The sequence below is a fragment of the Cavia porcellus genome, unplaced genomic scaffold (assembly GCF_034190915.1).
Source record: "Cavia porcellus strain 051 isolate PalLab524CR breed Dunkin Hartley unplaced genomic scaffold, mCavPor4.1 scaffold_4, whole genome shotgun sequence".
Classification (NCBI taxonomy): Eukaryota; Metazoa; Chordata; class Mammalia; order Rodentia; family Caviidae; genus Cavia; species Cavia porcellus.
Window position 1 is genome coordinate 83,687,224 of NW_026947487.1, and position 20,189 is coordinate 83,707,412.

Sequence of the window (20,189 nt, forward strand, 5' to 3'; positions counted from 1 at the left end):
CTAGACACTTAGGAATAGATCACATTACATTCAGTTAGTGACAAAACATGTAAAGAAACACCTCCAGTGTTTTAGGACCTCTTCGTACAGGCACTGGGTCCAGAGGAAGTTAGCCCCTTCTCTGTTCCTTTGTACCCAGAATATTGTGCAACTTCACTCTTTCCTGGAGATTGGGGGAAGAAGGAATCTAAATTAGTTTAAGATTTATTCAAACATAAATATCCTAATTCATTTGTTGGCATTTGTTGGCAAAAAGGGGGAAAAAAAGTCTTAAGAAATAAGGTGAGGGTTTTTTTGTTTAAGTAAATAGAGTTTTCCTCTTCCCTGTAGTGAATGTGGACATCTCCCTGGGGAACAGATTTACCATCAGTGAAGCAGCTTGACTGTAACCACGTTTGGGTCTTTGGGTTCTTCTTGTCTGTTCTTTCCCCAGGCAGAGATTCCTATTGCTGCATATCCATTCTGTTCCAATATAATATTTTTATTTTTTTGATTGAAACAAAAGAGTTTGCTCCTTACACTGATTCAGAGTGAGGTCCCCCAGGATTGTCTTTTGTTCAGTAATTGGAGCATAAGCTGAGCCTGGTTAATTTCAGAGCTTACCCTCAACACACATTTCCTCCCTTCCTTCCTTGCACAGTTTCTGAGCTGTTAGTGGTACCTTGTATTGGGTCTGGAACAAAAAAAGCTTGAATTGTTGAATGTTCACAACTACTGTGACATCTGGTATGGCACCAAATAGCACTGTTGGTGCAGTTAATTTTAAGTTTGGGTAAGAAAACTGGAAAGCTCTTCAGCTTTACAGCATTTGTTAACACATGCACCTCCAAATTATGTGCTGGGTGCAATCACAATGAATAAAACAAAGGAAATCATGAGTTGATTTTTATGTTAGTAACATAAGTTCCTTCATTGTTACTTACTATTCAGACAGCAGTGTGTTCCTGTGTTCATTCCTTTTTGTTTAGTTGAAGGGTTTTTTTTGTTTGTTTTCATACGGCAGAAATGTAGAAAATATCTCATTTCTGGCCATTTAATTGGCAAAAGTTCTGATTAAGAAATACACATTAACTATGTGATTTTTTTCTTTTAAAGCAACAAAGTCTGTAGCTTGTTTCTGCTTCTTAAAAATGATCACAGTAGATGAAAAACCTTAAGTAGTCAAATTCCAGGTGCCAACTAGCTAAGTTATTATTTGTATAAAAATATATTGTGATATGGGACAGTATTACATATCTTTCTGTAGTATAGGAGTTGAATTTGCAGCCAACAGATCTGACTTTGCGGGTTTGGTTTGTGAAGAAAGAATGGTCTTTTTCTTGGTTCTTCTTTTACAGACTACCGTAACAGTCGCCCACTGACTGGCCTGGCTTTCATCATCTGGTGCTAAGGTCTTAGTGTGGTTTCATCTTTGCTTTTTCACATGCTTTCCTGTAATTGCAGTTGTTTACTATAGTGAATCTCCTTTTGTGACAATGAAAAACACGTCAGTATTTTGATGTAATCTTTAATTTTTAAGTTATACATTAAAACATGGAAGGAAAAATCCTTTTCTGAGGAGCACTTCTAAAACCATTGCGGTAGAATGAGAATATTCACTACTTATACATCATGTATTTTCCCCTAAATGTTGTACAAAGAAGTGACAGTTGAGCTGAGCATATGTTAATAAAAGGTCTGCGTTTTCCTGTGTCACTGACAGTTTCATTGGCTGTATATTCCTGAAATGCAAATAACCTCTGTTCTCTTCAAAGCTGTAATTAATCTGAATAGTTATTTAAATAGTATCAAAATCTTTTAACTACTAAGAAGCCAAACATTTAAGATGGTGAATTTACTGTTCTGTTTGAAGGACAGTACAATTGACAAGGGCACAGTGATCTGAAATGCTGCTGTGTGCTGGATCTATACATTCTGTAGAATAAAATGGCAGAATCTGTCTGCTGCTGTATAAAATCTTTTAACTATCATTTATTTTAGCATCATGGCATGTGCAAATTCCTGCTGCTCAGTTAAGGGATCAGCTTCACAACTGGTGTTACAATCTGTGGCTACAGCACTGCATCACAATGCAGCAAATGCATTTTCCACATTAACCAAACATGACAGCTGAAGCGATTATTAACCATGCAAGATGTCGGAAGTCATCAAAAATTCACATCAGAGTAATTGCAGTGGCTTGGGTTGAGGGAAAAAGTATCACAGCATTCCTTGCCTACATGTTGTCTCTCCCCCTCTTAAATCTTAACTTGGTACAGTCCGTTAACAATAAAATACCCTTCTGTAACCTATAAACTGTTACTCCCATCAGTTTGCGGCTTTCCAACTGATAGCTGACTTCTCTGAATTTGCATAGTGCACCTCTGAGGATGATGCTCTGCTCTGGGGGCTGCAGTGCACCCTTTTTAAGAGGACCCTGCAATCTCATTGTCTAATTGGACTCTTTAGTGCTTCAGTCATATCAGCACTTGCAGAGGGGTCGTTCTCTTTGCTTTTCTTTTTTCCTCTCTTTCTCTCTTCCTCTTCCTTTCTGTTCTCCTATTGTCACCCCTTAATTCCAGCAATTTGGGGTGGGAAAAACTTGAGCGCTGGTTCAACGGAGCTCTTCCCACATAAGAAGGCATAGAAGAGCTGCAGTGACTGACAACATCAACTGGTTTGAACTCCTCAAATTTGAGAACTGCAGGTAGGATTGCCTGTGTTTTGTAAAGAAATTATGATAAATGTACCCTGGTAAATCGAGTATCAGCATGTTTCAGTACCAGTGAAAGACAGGGTCTTAATTTGTTTAAAAATTAGATGTACATTTGGAAGCAATTAATTCATCTGATAGAAAAAAGTACTTGATTCTTCTGAGACTTCTTCATATTTGTGTCCTGCCATTGTAATGTTTTTCTTTAAAAGAATCTACTGGGTGGGGCAGGGAGGTATTTGCCTAAAGATTTAAATAATTGATTATTTAGAATTTTTGCAGACTTCATCGTTAAGTAGCAGGGAGAATATGGACTTTCTTGAGGATTTTTAAGAGACTGATGAAATGCAGAATTCTTCTATGATGTGAAATATGAAAATAGAATTTCTTTTTTGCTAAAACCAATTCTTTGGGATTGTAGGTGAGTTACTCTGTGTGTGTGTGTGTGTGTGTGTGTGTGTGTGTGTGTGTGTAGGATATCTTACCAAGGAATCTAGTCACTTAGATTTGGTGATTAGGGGAGAATTAGAAATATTTAGAATTACAGGAAATGTTTTAGTATTAGGCTTTAAATGACAAGAATGAAATAGAAGGAGATGTGAATTCTTAAGTATTATTAATTGTTGGCAATTTAAATTAAGGTGTTACTTTTTATTTCTTAAATTTAGCCTCAAATGCATGTGAGTTTTAAAAAAATTTTGTGGTTTGTATAAGTGAAATGAAAACTTCCTAAGTCATGTAAACATTATCTGGAGAGTAATAAAATTATAATGTTGCCTAAAATGCTTTTAATGGCTTAATATTAGAGAAAATGTTTTTAGTTCAACGTTAAAAAGTAACTTGTCTTCCCTTAAAAACATTACCTCAAAAAAAAGGACAACAGTATTTTATTCCAACAGCTTTTTATTCCAAGGGATTGTTTTTGTATTGCGGGACCTGTAGGGTTTGGACCTTTTTCAGAAGCTGACACTTGGAAATTGCTCACCTAGGGATTCAGTAGTTCTTTCAGAGGTGTGGGACTTTTCTTTACTCTTAACAATAGGAAGGCTTGAGGAGCTGTCAAGCTGGAGGAAAGCTCCTCAGAGAAGCCAGAAGAACTGTGAGAATTTGGCTTCTCTCAGTGCTAAAAGTCTGGATTTGCTCATGACTTAGGATTCCTTTAAAACTCTGACCCAGTGCAGCACTGTAAAGAATTGATTTCTGAGATGAGACAATGAGCTGTGGTTTGCATTTTGTAAAGGTAGAAGAAACCTCTAACACTGACCCAGGATGGGAGATGACTCAATTATCCGTGCCTTGGTACAGTTGCAAATTATTTTCCTTTGTCTGGAGTGGGTGGATGCCAGCGCCTTCATCAGAGCTCCTTAATTTAATGTATGGAAAATGTCTCAGCCACCATTTTTAACAATTAGCTGTATCATGGTCGAGGTGAACTGGATTCTGATGGCAGCTGCAGAGCCATTTCGTTTACATTAGGTTCTGTGGCACAGGAGCTGTGTTACTATAAAACTAAAGAAAATGAATTTGCACACTGTACAGAAGAGTTCTGTAGGAAGGTGGAGAACATTCCCAGAAAGAAAATGGAATCCTTTTGTCTACGGTAAGTATTTCTCATATAGCGGTGAGAGGTTGAAAATTTGTCTTTGGTCGAGTGGGCAAAATAGACTTTTAAATGAATGCTGCAAATGTGAAAGGTGTTGCACAGAGATTCTTGGTTTTTTTTTTAAGGTGTATGTTAAAAAAAATAGGTGTGATATATATCCTTGAAATGTACACTTGGTGAGTAATTTTAGCAGATGATTTAAATTAATTATTCATTAATAATTGAAGTAAATGAGAGGTATAAATATATCACTAATAGTGATGGAAATGACACTTGAGAGAAAAATAAGAAATCTGAATGTGGTAAATTTAAGAGTTGAGGTTTCTTTTCACTGTCTTTTAAAAAAGAATATATTTTGCATTCCTGAACAGAATTGTTGAATTGTAATGTTTTGTTGTTGTTAAGAAAATGTCTATTGTTAATGACCTATGACTGCTGATTAAAATACAATAAAAAATGCTTTGACAAAGTAGGATTTTTGTCTTCAAAGATCAGTAGATTGAGGCTTTCGCTCTTACTCATGAGTATAATATTTAGTGGCTTCTGCTTAATTAATAGTTGTGACTTCAACGCTATTCATGTAAAACTTGTTTGTAATTGTAAGCTTATAAATCTTGATTCTTAAAATTAACTGGATTGGACCCTGCTTATTTCATTGTTCCTTTGTACTGTTAATAAGAGGAAACTAGTTGATTTTAACTTTAATTTGTATGTTTATCTTTCAAAGGCTGAAGAATTTTTATCTCTTAAACCCCGAAGAATTTATAGTAAGTGTATTCTACAGTAGTTTGTACCATGAACGATTTGCTCAAAATGCTTTTGTAGCTGTTTTAGAATTGAATCTTCACAGAACAGGTATCTGAGAATCCTTTTAACTTGTTACCAGATTTATAAAGCTAACTATTCTAGGTCATCTTGCACTAGGTGCTGTTCATTTTGGTTACTCGTTTTTCTGTAATTAATACATGTTTGAAACTAGAGAGAGAACAGTTTTCTTCATACTAGCCCTTTTTTTGACATAGAAAGATTCGGTTTTCATAAGCATTAGTTAGATTTTTACGAAGATTCAGTAAAACGATGGTACTAATATTAGCTTGCAGCATAAAAGCTTAGGTCTCAATGTAGTTTTTTAGTGTAGAGGGACATGTTTATTATATTACTTGTTTAGGTGTATGGTAGAGTACAAAGGAATCTTTTCCCTTAATTTTTACAAGGATTGCACCTTAAATAAAAGAGTTTTAAGATAGCAAATTAAAACTCAATTTTAACTGAGGCTTGGCTTATATATAAAATGTTTGGCTGGGTGACATAGGAATGTTACAAAGCCTTCCTTTGAAATTTTCAAAGCAGTAAACTTAGTTGAACAGTCTGGTCTTATTTTCTGTTGCTGGCTTCGTAAGAAGCTATATGCCACCCTTTTAGCTTCCCTAAAGACACAGCAGAGACCCATTTGCTTCCTATTTTCTTTACTCCACCATGGTCTCCTCAAGTTTGGTTGCTGGAAGAGGCTGTCTTTCCTGGTAATTGTAGGAATTCCAGATTCTCTTTACTCTGGAAACTTCAGTTTTCTTATGAAATTTTAGCCTACCTAAAATTTCAAAACAGCCAGGGGCTGGTCCTTTTTGCAACAAAAATACCTTGTTACCAAACGTTGGAGTGCTGTGGCAGTGCCATAATGTAGATAAGCAAGCATGTCAGCCAGCCCGCTACGAATCATTCTGTGGCACTAAGATGGCAGAGAGAAAGGAGTAAAATGGCGTCACCAGGAGCACTGTGATAAGAAGTGGACCGCTTGAGTTCTTTTTCTTCAGTTGTGTTTGAAGATGTCTTTAGTAGCACTGCCTTGGAAGAGAGAAGTTTTGAGATTTTCTTGAAGACTCAATTAGCACTTATATCTAGATGGTTTTGAATGTTGCATTTAAAAAAATTACATTAACACTTCTGAGATTCCTTGCTTTGTGCTTTTTTTTATAATATAAAACTTACTCCTTCCACTTCAGAAAAGCAAGCGCTATATACATTTATATGGCAAAGTGAAACTAGCATTCATATGCAAATATATTGGTTTTCATTCTACGTTTTTTGGGTTTTGGTTATTACATATATACATACATACAGAGAGAGTACACGTAAACACTGCCTTGAAAAACAAAGCTTATTGTATTTCTTTTGTGGTTCCAGATGTAGATTATTTTACAAGTGAATTGTAGTCATAGGGATAATGACAATACTATTTTTTTGCCTGTTCCTATCTCATCTGAACTTGGGGTTTATGAAACTGATCTTAAGATTTTATGTAACATAATTAGCTCATTCTACAGTTAAGTAAAGTAGGATTATTGTGCTTAAATAAATTTCTCAAGGTCGTACATTGAACAGCAGTTGGTTTTACCCTAAATCCAGGCCACTTGACTCCTAATCTGTTTTGCATCATACTGCTCTCTGTCTGTGTTTCTGTTAGTGGGCTTGCTGGTGATTGATCTAATGGGTTGAGTTTTCAGCAGTCTGTCTTTGCCTTAGCAACCTAACCCATAGAGGTGTTCCTTTAGAGCCATGCCAGAAATGACTTACTAAGGTATTCCTTAGAGTCTTGTTGGGCTTATATTGAAGATGTTAGGCACTTATAAATTCACATTTATAAACAAACACTTAAAAATACAGTGTATCCTGCAAGCCATGCTTTAATGTCTGCTGTGTAGGCTTGGCGTGAAGGGTAACATGGTGCTCATCTCCTGGGCTGGGCGAGGTTGTCATATTTATCTGCTGTGAAGCTGAGCATTCTGAAGTGTTTTTGAGCACACCACGCATTTAACTCTAGGCATGTGGGCTCCCACAGCGCAGGGTCACTCCCTCTCCTATATAAGACTAGACTGAGCAAAAGAATTTTAGCTCCTTGTCAGTTTCAGGCATTTTCTATTTGGGAAAAAAAAAAGATCCTGCCCCCTTTCCTTCTGTTGCATGTATTTGTCACACTAGCTAAGCAATGTTTCATGTTTTCTGTACCTGTGGTGACAATGGTGAATGTTGCATTCTGCCGTATTCCTCAGCCCAGGTAAATGTTTTCAAACTTAATTAAGCTTTTAGAGAGCATGTTAAATTGGAAGTATTGTTAGCAAAGAAATATCTTGTCAGAGTCCATTTAAAACATTGTAAAGTCGGGGCAGGGTGTTTAGCTCAGTGGCATAAGTGCCTGCCTTGCAAGCAGGCAGTCGTGTGTTAGATCCCTGGTACCCATAAAAAGGAAAAAGACAAAAAAAAAAAAACATTGTAAAGTTATAAAAGACTTATTTTAGTATCTCCAAATTTTTTGGAAAAAAATAATTTCTCATTTTTTATTTTAAAGACAAAAAAGAGAAAGAAAAAAATAATTTCTGAGTAAGAAGAAACAGCAGCAGAACCAAAGCTTGCTTTTCTGTGACAGTCCTAATGATTGGTGCTCCAGTCCTATCAGCATAAGCATTGCTGCATAGCAGGAGGAGCTGTGGTTTTCGACTGCAGTGTAAATGACTGACACTGTGTACCAGCAGGGAATTAATATGAGAAGTGGTTCCCAAACACTGTCCTAACAGCGCTCCTCAAGCTTACTAAGTAGAACTCAGGCTTAATCCGGAGCCCTGCAGAAATCAGTCTGCTGAAAGCTGCAGACTCCCCACCTAGCTGCCTCTGAGACACGCCCTCTGCTAGTTCTTCTTCACAGCACCCCCCCCCCATTTTGTTTTGTTTCCTTTTGAAGGTCATTGTCATTGCATTCCCATTTTTTGCCTCAGTACAGTTTTAATGCTCAAAGTTCTATGGATGTGAACAAATCCTTATCCAAGATGGACATATTGAGGCATTTTTGTTATGTCTTAATGAAATCCTTCTTGTCTTTCCTTCATCTAGAATGTTGGACTTCATAGTTTTCTAGATCTTCTGATACCACTGGGTGAGGAGGGGATGTCTGTTACCCTTCTTTGAAACCAAGTATACTTTGGCACACATTTTAGGGTTTTTTGTTGTTTTGGGTTTTTTTTGTTTTTTTTTTTGATACAGAGTCTCAATGTATAGTTCAGGCTGGCCTTGGACTCACTATGTAGCATAGGCTGGCCTTGAACTCATAGGAGTCCTCCTGCCTCTGCCTCCTAAGTGCTGGAATGCAGGTATGCACACACCATGCCCAGCCTGTGCACTGTTACTCTTTGTTTCATTTGGGTCTCCAGAGTTTATCCCTAGTAAGCATGTGGGGCTTTTGAGAGCATTTGGCAGAAGGAGATAAAATTCTGTACTCTGGCCACCTCAGCAGTCTGTACACTATTAGCGTGGTGCCTTCTTGCCTTGACTTCTAGTGCTCTCCCTGACCTCCTGCCATCAGTAAGTGAAGAGAGAGGGTGGCCAGCAGAGACGCTGCCACTGCATCTTGGCACATGGCACATGTATCATGGCCCCTCTCACTAGGATGCAGGCTTTGGCCTGGTTTTCTGGAAGTAGTGAGAAAACAGCACTGAAGAAGTCATATTCCTCCCTTAGTATTCTTGTGATTTGCAAAGAGGTGGCTTATACAAGCCTCTGTATGTCAGGGCTTTGCTAGATTTGGGAGGGGAGGGGATTCTGCTGAAAAAACATTGTTTTCCTCAGTGCCTGTGATCATCATTTTTAATTTTACTCATTTGTATTATGCCCTTAATACTTGCTACCTCTGTTACTAGAGTGTCCAGAGCCTTTCAATGACTCAGGTAGGTGAACTGTTTTTCTTTGCTGGATGGCCAAATAGAGGGATAAGAGGAGATAACAAGAGTGTTCCAGGGTCCCCAAAAGAGGCAGAATTGGCTTTGTAGCTGTGGCCCAGGCACTGAAATGACCCCAGTGGTATGTAGCCCTTAAATTTGACCTATCTCTCCAAGTACAGCAGTCACATAGTCCCAACTTTATGTCTTGTAAAAAGTGGGAAAGACATTCGATAGTTGTATACCTACATTGTGTGGACAGGGGAGGTCTGCCATGCATCACTACACCCCTTGCTACTCACCACAAAATTGCCATGCGCTTATTCTTGCTGCTGTTTCCCCTTGTGGTTTGTGAGGAGTTCTACTTTTTATATTCCTTTATCCAGTGCTGAAACCTTGGAAATTGGAATTTCGTTACATGGTGATTGTTTTTCTTTTAGGGGGCTGGAGTAAGAAGCAACTAGAAGGGATTTGTAAAAGGTAATTAGATAAATGTGTATCAGTGACTATCTTAATTAAGCTTTTGACTTTCTCAGAGGGCAAAGGGCCAAACAGAATTCTATCAAGGCTATCTTAGCATGCCCTTGAAGCGCGTCAGCTCACTTAGGTCTAAATGTTGACTGGAGGCCCTTTGCTGGACCTAGAGGAGGTGTTGCCCAGTGCTGTGTATTCTTGCGTTTAGAATTTCCTAGTGACCATTGAGTTCTCATCCATCTGTGAGAAGTTGTAGACCATTTTGAAAACTTTTTGGAATTGTGGGGCAAGGAATTTGTTCTGCTTCATGGGTCCAAACCAATCACATAATTGTGTGACCCTTTTTTAGTCCAGTAGCAGAAACAGTGCACAAAATGGGGCCTGGCATCCTGACAGTGACAGATGGCCTAGTGACCACCGATTGCCATGTTATATCACCGAGGTCTACCACCTGTGGCTCCGGAGCTGTCTGCAGCGTTGTGGATCTGCGGAGCTTGCAAATGGTGGAACCCCACTAGCACTGTCACAGTGTCTGCTGCCACCTGCTGAAGGAACGCAGCTCGGCTTTTACATACATGCACAGCAACAAATCCTGCAAAGCATTGAACTTATATTACATTTGGCAGATGTCAGCTCTGTCCACTTAGTACTTCTTTCTGCAGTATTTTAGAACATATGTATGGAATCTGTGAGCATGATTTATGGGTGATTTAAAGTATTAAATTTTTGTAGAAAACAAACAGTGGGGCTCACTCTAGAAATCTTGAGTTGGAGAATAGACTTGGACTTCACTGTTCAGTCTGTGCCTTGCAAATGAAGATCTAGCCTCAGGGGCCTCGTAAGCTGACTTTGTCAGTCTTATTTTCTTGTAATATAAGTGGTGTGATAACCAAATGTATATAGAAATTCTCCAAATTTTAAAAACAGCCCAATTTAAAAATTTTGTTTGGTTTAGTGTATGTGTGTGTTTTATCAGTAATGAGTATCTCTGCACTTGAAAGATTCCTCGAGGCATTCAGTGTAGGAATCACAAAAGGGAACTAATGAAAGGCATGTCCACACCATCTGATGAGCCCAGCGGCTCTGGCTCTTTTGTGTACTGGCAGGATTTCTGTGTTGCTCATGTGAAGAACATCCTACTTCGTCCTTCTTCATTTTCTCTCTAAGGAATATTATCTTTGTAAAAATTTCACCCAAAAGGCTTCAGAAGAGGTCATTTGTTCAAAAATTGGGCAGAAGGTTTAGGAGAGGTGAAGAGAGTATTTTCCTTAGAGTGAATTGAAGCAAAATAATGGCTCACACTCCTATTTATATGGAATTTGTACTCCTCCATTGCACTGACCAAAGTTCTTCAGTTTCTAAAATTTGCTTTTTTTCCCTTTCATTCTTATTTTGCCTACCTGTTCCATGTGTCTTGGTAATTTTTTTAAACCATCCCTAATACCACTATGTGTTAATATCATTTTGATTTGGAGTATTGGTTACAGATTATATATATTAAGTGAAGAATGAACAAAGATTTTATAACATCTACCATGTATTTTTGTGTTATTACATCAGGTACCTTCTCAAATATTTAACCTGCTGTGAGTGCTTCATTATTTTTTGACAGAACAGATCACAGTCTGTTAAAGGGAAAAGAGATGGAATATTCTTTGTGTTTTGAAAGTTGTGTAAAAATGGCTGTTGCTTTGTGGGATTAACTTAGACTAGTTTTATTACCTTTTAAAAACCTTTACTAGGTAGGAACTTTACTGGCTATGTAGCTATCCAGCAAATCATCTATATATTGTGGATGGAAAGCAAAGAACAGTGACGGTCAAATGGAAGTGCTTTGTGTGCCATCTTTTCCTAGCTGCCATGAATACTCCCAAATTTTCTCAGAGACCTTTATTTCTTAATGGTTTTCACTTTTGAAAGTAAGTTAAGTGAGAAAATTTAACCCTTTGGCAAAAACAAGCCTCCTTTTGCTCAGTTGCTTTTCCTACAGTATAATTTAGCTGCCATTTGTATTCTGATTGGTGACTAAGAATAAGACCATTTTGTGCCTATCTTTCTGGACCCGAGTACTTAAGAGCCATTTTGGCCACAAGATCTTTGAGATATGACTGTGTGGTTGATGAGAGAATCATTTTAGCTTGAGATTATGTTTAGCTGTTGTTCTCAGCCTGAATACACTGCAAGGCAGCCCAATTCTTAAAGATGGAACATGAGACAGAAGATACTGCTTGAGCAAACGTATGGTATTTATTGTTCTGTAACAAAGCAGTAATAATACTTTGGGATGGTGTAGAGTTAACCCCTGGAGAAGTATTTTCAGTCTTTTTGAACTGTAAGCCATAGTAAGAAATGTAGTTTACATTATGATGCTCTTAATATATCTACCCATAAAAATACATAATTGAAACATGTTTCATAAAACAATACTTAGTCATATCACATATCAGTGTTGCATTTTGTTTCATTTTAAAAATGCAGATTGATTTCATGACTCAATTACGGATTCTGACTCATATTTTGAAAACCACTCTAAAGGAATGCTAAAACCTTGACATTTGTTGTCTGTTGCAATGTGAGATGGGGGATAAAGAAATAAAAATACAAGAGTAAAATATCTGTTTATTCTATCTTGGTACACTGAGATGAGAGAAAGGATGGTAGGGCAGAAGAGGGTAAAGGGGGCCAGAAAATTTAGTTTCTAAGCCAGAGCTCTGCTGCATCCTAACTGAGTCATCTTAATTTAAAACCTCCAGAGCATTTTAAAGTTGGTAAAATTTCTAGGAATTGTATCATATAGCTTCCTCAACTTTTAAACTTTATTGAGGATATTATAAAGTATAATCTGGTTAAGTAGTATTGAGAGTATAGCATTGAGTTAAATCTGAAGGCTATAACGAGATGTACTTGCCATGTAAGTGACAGCTGTTACGAGTATAGTATCCTTAAATCCAAAAATCTGAAATCCAGACTGCCTCAGAGTCTGAAATGTGAGCTCTGACATGATGCCACAAGTGGAAAATGACATGCTTGAGTTGATGGATTGCAATCAAAACGTATGTACACGAAAAATATTATATGAAATTACTATATGGCTATGTGTATAAGGTGTATGTGAAATATAACTGAATTTCATGTTTAGATGTGATTCCTACCACTAAGATGTCTCATATTTGTGTGTGTGTGTGTGTGTATTTTTTTTCCCTTCCCAAAGTCTGAAAAAAAAAAAAAATCTAAAATCCAAAACACTTCTGGTCCTAAGCATTTCAGATAAAGGATGCTCAGTCTGTGCTACCATAAGAATTATTCTCCAAGCTTCAACTTCGCCCTTTGTAAAGAATTGATGCCTAGTTAAACTTAAGAATATTTTGCCCACCTCCATATCTTTATCCTTTTAGAAGGGGGAAAGAATTTTTATTTTCATTACTTACAGGTTTGCTGTTTCTTAAATAGTTGGTGTGGAGGGTTAAGATTGTATTTGAATTCTGCTTCTACTTCCTGTTCCTGAGTCCTTGGTCCAGTTAGTTAAACATTGAAATCTGGTTTTCATCTGTAAAGCGCGGTGGGGAGAGTAGGGTGATTATGTCTATACTTTCATATTGTTAACTGATTAGCAGTCATGTCTTTGAATTACTTAGAGAAGTACCTGGCTCTTAATTGTTTTTTGAATGGGAACTATTATGTGTTATAGAAAGCTGGAAACCCAAACATGCTCAAGTTAGAAAAGAGGTCTGTTTCAGGACTGTGGCAACGAGGAGCAATATGGAGACTAGGGAATCAAGAGTAGTCATCTTAGCTGGCAAGCCTAGGTAACATGTTCTTTATTGAGTGGGCTAATAGAAGGGGTTGCATGGGAGACTAAAGGCAGTTAAAAAGTGCTTATGACTTGAGGGGATACAGGTAGGTGAGAATTCTGAGGCCTGTAATCTCAGAAGTTGGTTTGTCTCAATTGGAGGTAAGCTATCAGGCCTTTTTGTGCCATGGGGGCTTTAAGAGATGCAGAGAGCCAGTTTATACTGCTTACACTCTGGCCAACCACTTCCTAAGAACCCAGGTTGGGAGCATGAGAGGTGCCTCACAGAGAACTGGAGACAGATTATGATTCTGTCCAGCTTTTAAAAATTTTTTTAAAATTGCATCAGCTGTTATTTTTTCCTTGAGATGCATGAGGGTGTCTTTCTTTGAGGTGTCCTTAGTTGTGTTGTGGTAGCCTCAGTATTCTGAATTGTTCAGAATGTTTCCATTCATAGTCATTTTAACGTTGAGAAAGAACTAGAAGTTGCAAAATGCAGCTCTGAAGACATACTAGTGTCATCACAAGCCTGCCTTTCCATTGAATAGTATTCCTTAGCAGCATTCAACCCTATTCTTCTATTACACCTCATAAAGACACAAAAGAGGGCTTCCAAAACTACTTCAGAAAGTGTCAAGAAGGATGAGATGTGTTCAAACTGAGAGGGGTTAATGGCAGTGTGTCTTCTATTGTAATAAGTTTTTTAAAAATTTAAATAATCACCATATATTTTGATCATCCCTTTTATGTTCTTTAAAAGAAGCCACCACTAGGTGGCACACAGATCCCAGCACTGCTGTGTACTTAACAGCATTTTAATCAAAAGATAAGCCACTAATGTGTTGTTTTTAAAAATTATGATTTGAAACCCTACCTTAGCATTTCAGAAAGGAATAAAACATGGAGGTAAAAATTTAGGATCTATACTCATTTGGCTGTGTCCATGGGCTCCATGTGTATGGATTCAATCAAATGCTACACAGAAATATTGCAGGGGAAAAAATTGCATCTGTACTGAATACATAAAGACTTTCTGTTTTTCTTTTAGATTATTGCCTAAACAGTAGAGCATCACAACTATTTAAATGGTATTTATTTACCCTTTACTAGATATTATAAGTAATCTAGAGATTGACATATGCAGAGATTATATGCAAACACTGTTCCATTTTATATTAGGAACTTGAGCCTCTGTAAGTTTAGTGTTAAGACAAGAGTAACCTACCTGTCCTCACTTTCTCCCAAGAGTAATCTGCCCCTGTCTTACTTTTCTTTCTTTTTAAGCACTACTTGAAATTTCATGCCTTAGAAATTGTTAGTAAAGATATTTGAAGCAATCTTAATATTCTGTTCTGAGAACTGCCCTAGAGAAATCTTTATGAGAGGACTATTTTCTGGTTGCTGGCCACTGTCCCTGTTATCTCCATGCACTGTCCAGTTTGGGGATAGGATAGAACAGGTGTAGGAGAATCATGGACCAGTACATAAGGATCTGAGGAATCTATGGAGAGTAAAAATGTTCTATTTAAATTATATTTCCTATATTCTCCACCACCCCCCTTTTAAAAAAGGACCAGCAATCTTGTATCTATGACTTAGAAAAAATACACTAAATTATAAATAATCAAAAAACCAGTTAACTAACTATATAAGTTTCAAATACAAGAATGTTGTCAGCAGGTCGGGGATTTAGCTCATTGGCATAAGCGCCTGCATGGCAAGTGCGAGGTCATAAGTTCAATACCCAGTACAAAAAAAAAAAAAAAAAAAAGTTATCAAATGTGTTTTAGTTTATTGTTCTGAAACTTTTAGTTTAATTCTACTTTGTATTATTTTCCCCAAAAGTTCCTTTTTATTTTATTTTTTACAAAAAACAAAATGATGATTCTGAATAAATAGGTTATTTCAGACATGTGTAAATGAATATACCAGTAGGGTACTTGCCATGCATGTAACCTTCCTCTCAGTTTATTGGTGAATCTGATATGTAAGGTAACTTGTCTTTGTGTTGTAGCTAAAAGCTTTGATTTCCACGTGTTGGTTGATGGATCAGTTTCCTTGTTCCTGTTTGGCCCCTACATCCCAAATTGTGAAAAAGAAGCTTCACTCTTGTGTGTGAAGTTGTTGCATGAAAGGCCACTCTGTCTTTAGGTCTCTGCCTGCCTACAGTTGTGGCTGTCTTGTCTCCTTCCCCAGTGGACATCGGCTCAGGCAAATGAGGGCAGTGACAGCAACAGAGAAAACACCTGTGCAGCTCTTTCTTTAATGTCATCAACAGATCTAGATCTAATCAATTCTAATAATAGACCTATGTATATTGAAGCTTGGGGTAAGTTCTTGAGTACATTATTATTATTAGGCAAGAACAAACTAGACGTTAGAAAGTCTGAGTGTTAAGTAAAGTCCTGCCGTTAGTTAATAGAGGCATTAGAATTTGAAACTCATGTTCTAAAACCTGTCCGCTTGGCCACTGTAGTATTATGCAGTTATGCGCAGTGCGTGTTAAATTAAACTCGTGCACTCTTTTCTTCACCTCACCAATATTAAACAACAGACGTAATCTTAGGATATAAAATGCATATGGCAAAACCCCAGAAGTGTGTAAATACGTGATTTTTAGGATTTCTCATTCATTGGTAAATAAGTGAAGATCATGAAGATAGGTCCTCACTATTAGGAAGAAATGAAGCAGCAAAACTAGAATATTATAGGAGCTATAACTGGTTTGAGACAGGCTCTCACTATGCAGTTCAGGCTGGCCTTGAGCTCACTTTGTAGCTCAGGCTGCTCTGGAAATCAATGATCCTCCTGCTTCAGCCTCCTGAGTGCAGGGATTATAGGCATGCTCTACCACACCCAGTTGAAAGGCAGTCTTGACTACTCACTTTCCATGTGTTTACAGGACATAGTATTACTTTTGTTTCATGAGGATTTTACCTTCTGTCATTCATATGTTCCCAGAATAAAAAAAAGTAGGAAGCATGTTTAAAATGATCTATTCAAGTCGAGAACATTTTGTGAGGGTGAAAATGAACAAGGTAGCAAATATCTTCATGGTTCTCTTTTGTCCTGCAATATGCCCATGGTTGTGTGAAGGTTAATTTTAGTCTCAGTTGTATTGTTTTCTTTCCTTCCATAGGGCTTCTTGAAGAATGAAAAGGACAATGCTCTGCTGTCTGCCATTGAAGAGTCCCGGAAGAGGGTAAGAACACCACAGTATTACCAAGTCCTAGGGCAGCAGTGTGTACTACGTGTGTGTTCCCCTCAGAGTGAGGATCTGTCAGGTACTGTGCTCACAAATAGAGAGGTAGTTCACCAGAAGGCATTCCACCAGGAACTGTTTTTGAGAATACTGTTATTACGCCTCTCCACCTACTTAGTGACTGAAATGTATCTGAGATACTGGACTGAAATGTATCTGAGATACTATTAAATCTAGAATGGAAGGACCAAAAAATTCTTGAGTTTTATTTATTGAATAAATGATATTTTGCCTTCTGCAGAATCAATAGTTCAGAGGAACAATTGTGATCATTGATAAGATTTCATACCTTCTTTTTCTTTTAACACACAAGTTGACTTAAAAACAAAGTAATTTGGGCCTCAGAATGGATCATACACAAGTCAGCCAGAGCAGCCATTGTATATTGGCAGTATTTTTCAAAAGTATTCCTTTAAGACACTCAAAGATCACTTATTTTACTAATGTGTCAGTTATCTTTGTTTCTGACAATGATCAAAACCTTTCCAAAATATCCTGTTACAGAGTAAGAGATTATCAGGCCACTAGGGTCTTTGGGGAGGGAGGAGAAGGGCTGGCTTTCAGGGGCATTGCTCTGAGAGAGCTGCTTTCCTAGGCACATGTGTGCCAGTCTGGAGCAGTGGGCCTCTGCTGGCCAGGGAGAGCTCTCTTTAGCTGTTTCAATTTTGCTTTTGTGTCAAGTGAAATGTATGTATGAATTATTTGTGTGGCTTAAAAAATACTGTGCTTAAAAAAAATACTGTGCTTTATTAATACATTCTATGCGAATGAAAGTGTCTCAAAGGACTGATGTGAGATAGGGCTGCCAAGAGGCCTACCAGCTCTAGATTAAAAGAAAATGCTCCCAAGGCATTATTTAAATGCCTGATCTGTTTAATTATCAGAATAAAATTCCCTAAAATTTCATTAATTTGATTGTTGGCAATAGTATTTAGTCTTAGAAATACAAAAAGTCACTTGATACTGATTTGAAAATATTAAAAGAGGGATTTTTTTTGTTCACACTCTGAGTTACTTACCAGCATTGGTTCTCCTGCTGTAAAGGACCAATGAAATTAAATTAAGATTGAATACGACCAAGCCTTATTAATCCATTTACCCTGCAGAATGTGTTTCTGGAATTGGCAGTCTCTGAACATTGTAGCATACTGAGACTAAATGTGCAGCCAGCCAAAACATTTAGGTAACATACCACAGTGCAAAATGTGTGCATATGTGTTTGTGAGGGAGACATTCCGGCGTTGGGAGCCCTCCTAGAGGGAGGCCTCTGACCTGTCTGGACAGCAGGAGACTGCTTCTGAGCAAGAATTATTTTCAAAAAATGATTTGAAAATCAGCAGCTTCCTGGCATTTTGGTGGCAATTTCATGTTTGAATAACTTGCCAATGTCCTGCTGAAATGCCAAGAAAACAAGCTACTAAACCACAAATGTGTCCTATCTTTTCCCTTTTGGTGTATCCCAGCAAAAACAGAACAACATTATCAAAACATATGCAGTGTTTCTAAAAGACAGCAACAACTCGATAATAAATGGGTGTTATGTCAAAGCATATTGCCCTCTTTCCTTTATAAAAATGGGGTTCGAGTACTCCCCACCTGTTCTTAATTCAGTTGCCCATTTCCCTTCCTGTCTGCCTTTAATGTGTTCAAAGGGAAATATTTTCCATACATACAATAACTGGAAAGATTCAGATTTAATTTATAATAGTTTCTCCACTACTTTGACATTTTGTGTGGTTTGTTTTGCATTTCTTTTTAACACAGCTCTCCCAGTTTTCCCCTTTTCTCTTCCTTGGGTTTTCTTTCCTTATCCCTACTGGTCTGTCTCTTACTTCACCTCAGAACTTCACTTCCCTCCTCTTCTCTTAGTTCGTAGTTGAGGAGCTCTGTTGATTCTCTCTCACGAGCATCTTTGGTTAGCATTCTTTGCACAATCCCAGTGGTTGAGACATGAGTATAAATAGAATAGACTGAAATTGGACAGATAAGTGACTGATCGCCCCTGATTAGCCCATAAATTGGATGTTCCATTATCTCTAATGTAATTGAGATAAGTTTTGTAGGGATAGTATGGCCAAGGGAAGAGAATTTAAATGTTGGGGCATTTATTTTTGTTTGAAGCGCCTCATGTTAATGATGAATGGAATCACAAAGTTGTTTATACATATTATGGATTCATTTCTTGACGAGTGGCATGGCATACTTCTTCAATGCATATCTGAGGATTTGAGCCCCCAAAGCATCCATTTTTCAAAGATGCTTAGTGCTAAAGTACTAAGGAGGAGTTCTTGGCACACAGTTGGCAACCTAATAAATGGGTAGTTGTTCTCACTGTTGTCATTCTGACCCTTACTCTGATCCTGGAAGTCTGCCCCCACCATTGCCATCCACAGTTTTTCTGGCATTCTTTGTTAACCACAGAACTTACCCTTTAGAAAAATTCTTGTGACATTTTGTAGTGTCCTGTCTTGGTGCCACAGCTTTGTCTGTGCCTTATTCTTGCCAAGCTCAGACAGCTATATAAAATGTCTCCTCCCCCATCTCCATTTCTGTTTGCCCAAGTCCTCCTTGCTCATGGCCTGCCATCGTCCCATGTTGTAGAGGCTTGAAGAAGAGATTTAGAGCACTTTGTGGCTCACTTACCTATTCTTTTCTGGATAACTTTTAGGGAAATGATTCTGTTCTCTTCTGTTCCATCTTTCTGATACTCAGAATACTTGCTTTCTTGTTTAGTTTCATATCTGTGAACAAGAGGCAAAAATTTTTCTTTTGGGTTTTTTTCAACTCATACCTAACTCATTAGAGTGATCTATTCTATTTGATTCTCAATGAAAAGAACAAAACCAGGAGGAAGACTTTTTAAAGCTGGGAAAGAACATTTCTCCGGTGTCTTTAGAATTCATATTAGAAAAGAGTGCAAGAGCCTTCCTCCTGTGTGTGTGATGTCCCTTTTCACATTTCAGTAAATGTTGATTTAAACACAAATATCCCATTTGTAGGAAAATATGTGATTTTTTTAATAGTTCCTTAAAGCTCATTTATATGGATATTGTCAATATAAATTATCTGCATTGCCAAAAATAAAGCAGACTTGCTAATATAGTACTCTCTTGGTTCTGCTTAATTAGATGTCAGTCTGATTCTAAATGAAATGGGTTTTTGAAAAGTGAGGTTAAATTGATAGGAAATATTACCTACCAATTGAAGAATAATAGGCTGAGAACATTCATAAGTCATTGTCTCTGCTTTAATTTCTGCTTTGGTTTTGTCTGTATTGTTTCTTTATTCCTTTCTCCCTTTTTCCTTCCTGCCTACTTTTTCTTCCTCAGCCCTCTCCTGTCTTTCTTTCTTTGTTTTGTTTTGTTCTGAGTGCCTTCATTTTGTCAGCCACCTGCCTGCACTGTCATCAGTAGACAGTAACAAGGTCTGCTGGACTTTATAGTGACTTTGAAAAGAAGAAGTTTAATCTCAGAAGGTTATTTTTATTTTCCTGATTTGTTTCCTGCTGTGAAAATATTAGGGTTTCTTAATATTTAAAAAAAAAATCTTATAATCTGTTTTATCGTAGATGTTTGTTACATATTAAGACACCATTAGGGCTAGGGGTTTAGCTCAGCGGCATAAGCACCTGCTTTGCAAGTAGGCGGTCGTGAGTTCGATCCTCG

At 37.5% G+C, this 20,189-nt stretch overlaps 1 protein-coding gene across 4 annotated transcripts in view; it reads left to right on the forward strand.

Annotated features, from left to right (window-relative positions):
• Nup93 (nucleoporin 93) overlaps positions 1–20,189 on the forward strand; it is a 104,684-nt gene that overhangs the window by 45,828 nt on the left and 38,667 nt on the right. For 2 of the 4 annotated variants that reach the window (XM_003472081.5, XM_063247353.1), the window contains exon 4: positions 16,402–16,464. In XM_003472081.5, coding sequence (XP_003472129.1) covers positions 16,402–16,464 — 63 coding nt within the window. Of the gene's footprint in view, positions 1–2,323; positions 2,687–4,114; positions 4,293–16,401; positions 16,465–20,189 lie in introns of those variants that run through there. The other 2 variants (XM_013154818.3, XM_063247354.1) reach the window with 2 other exon arrangements.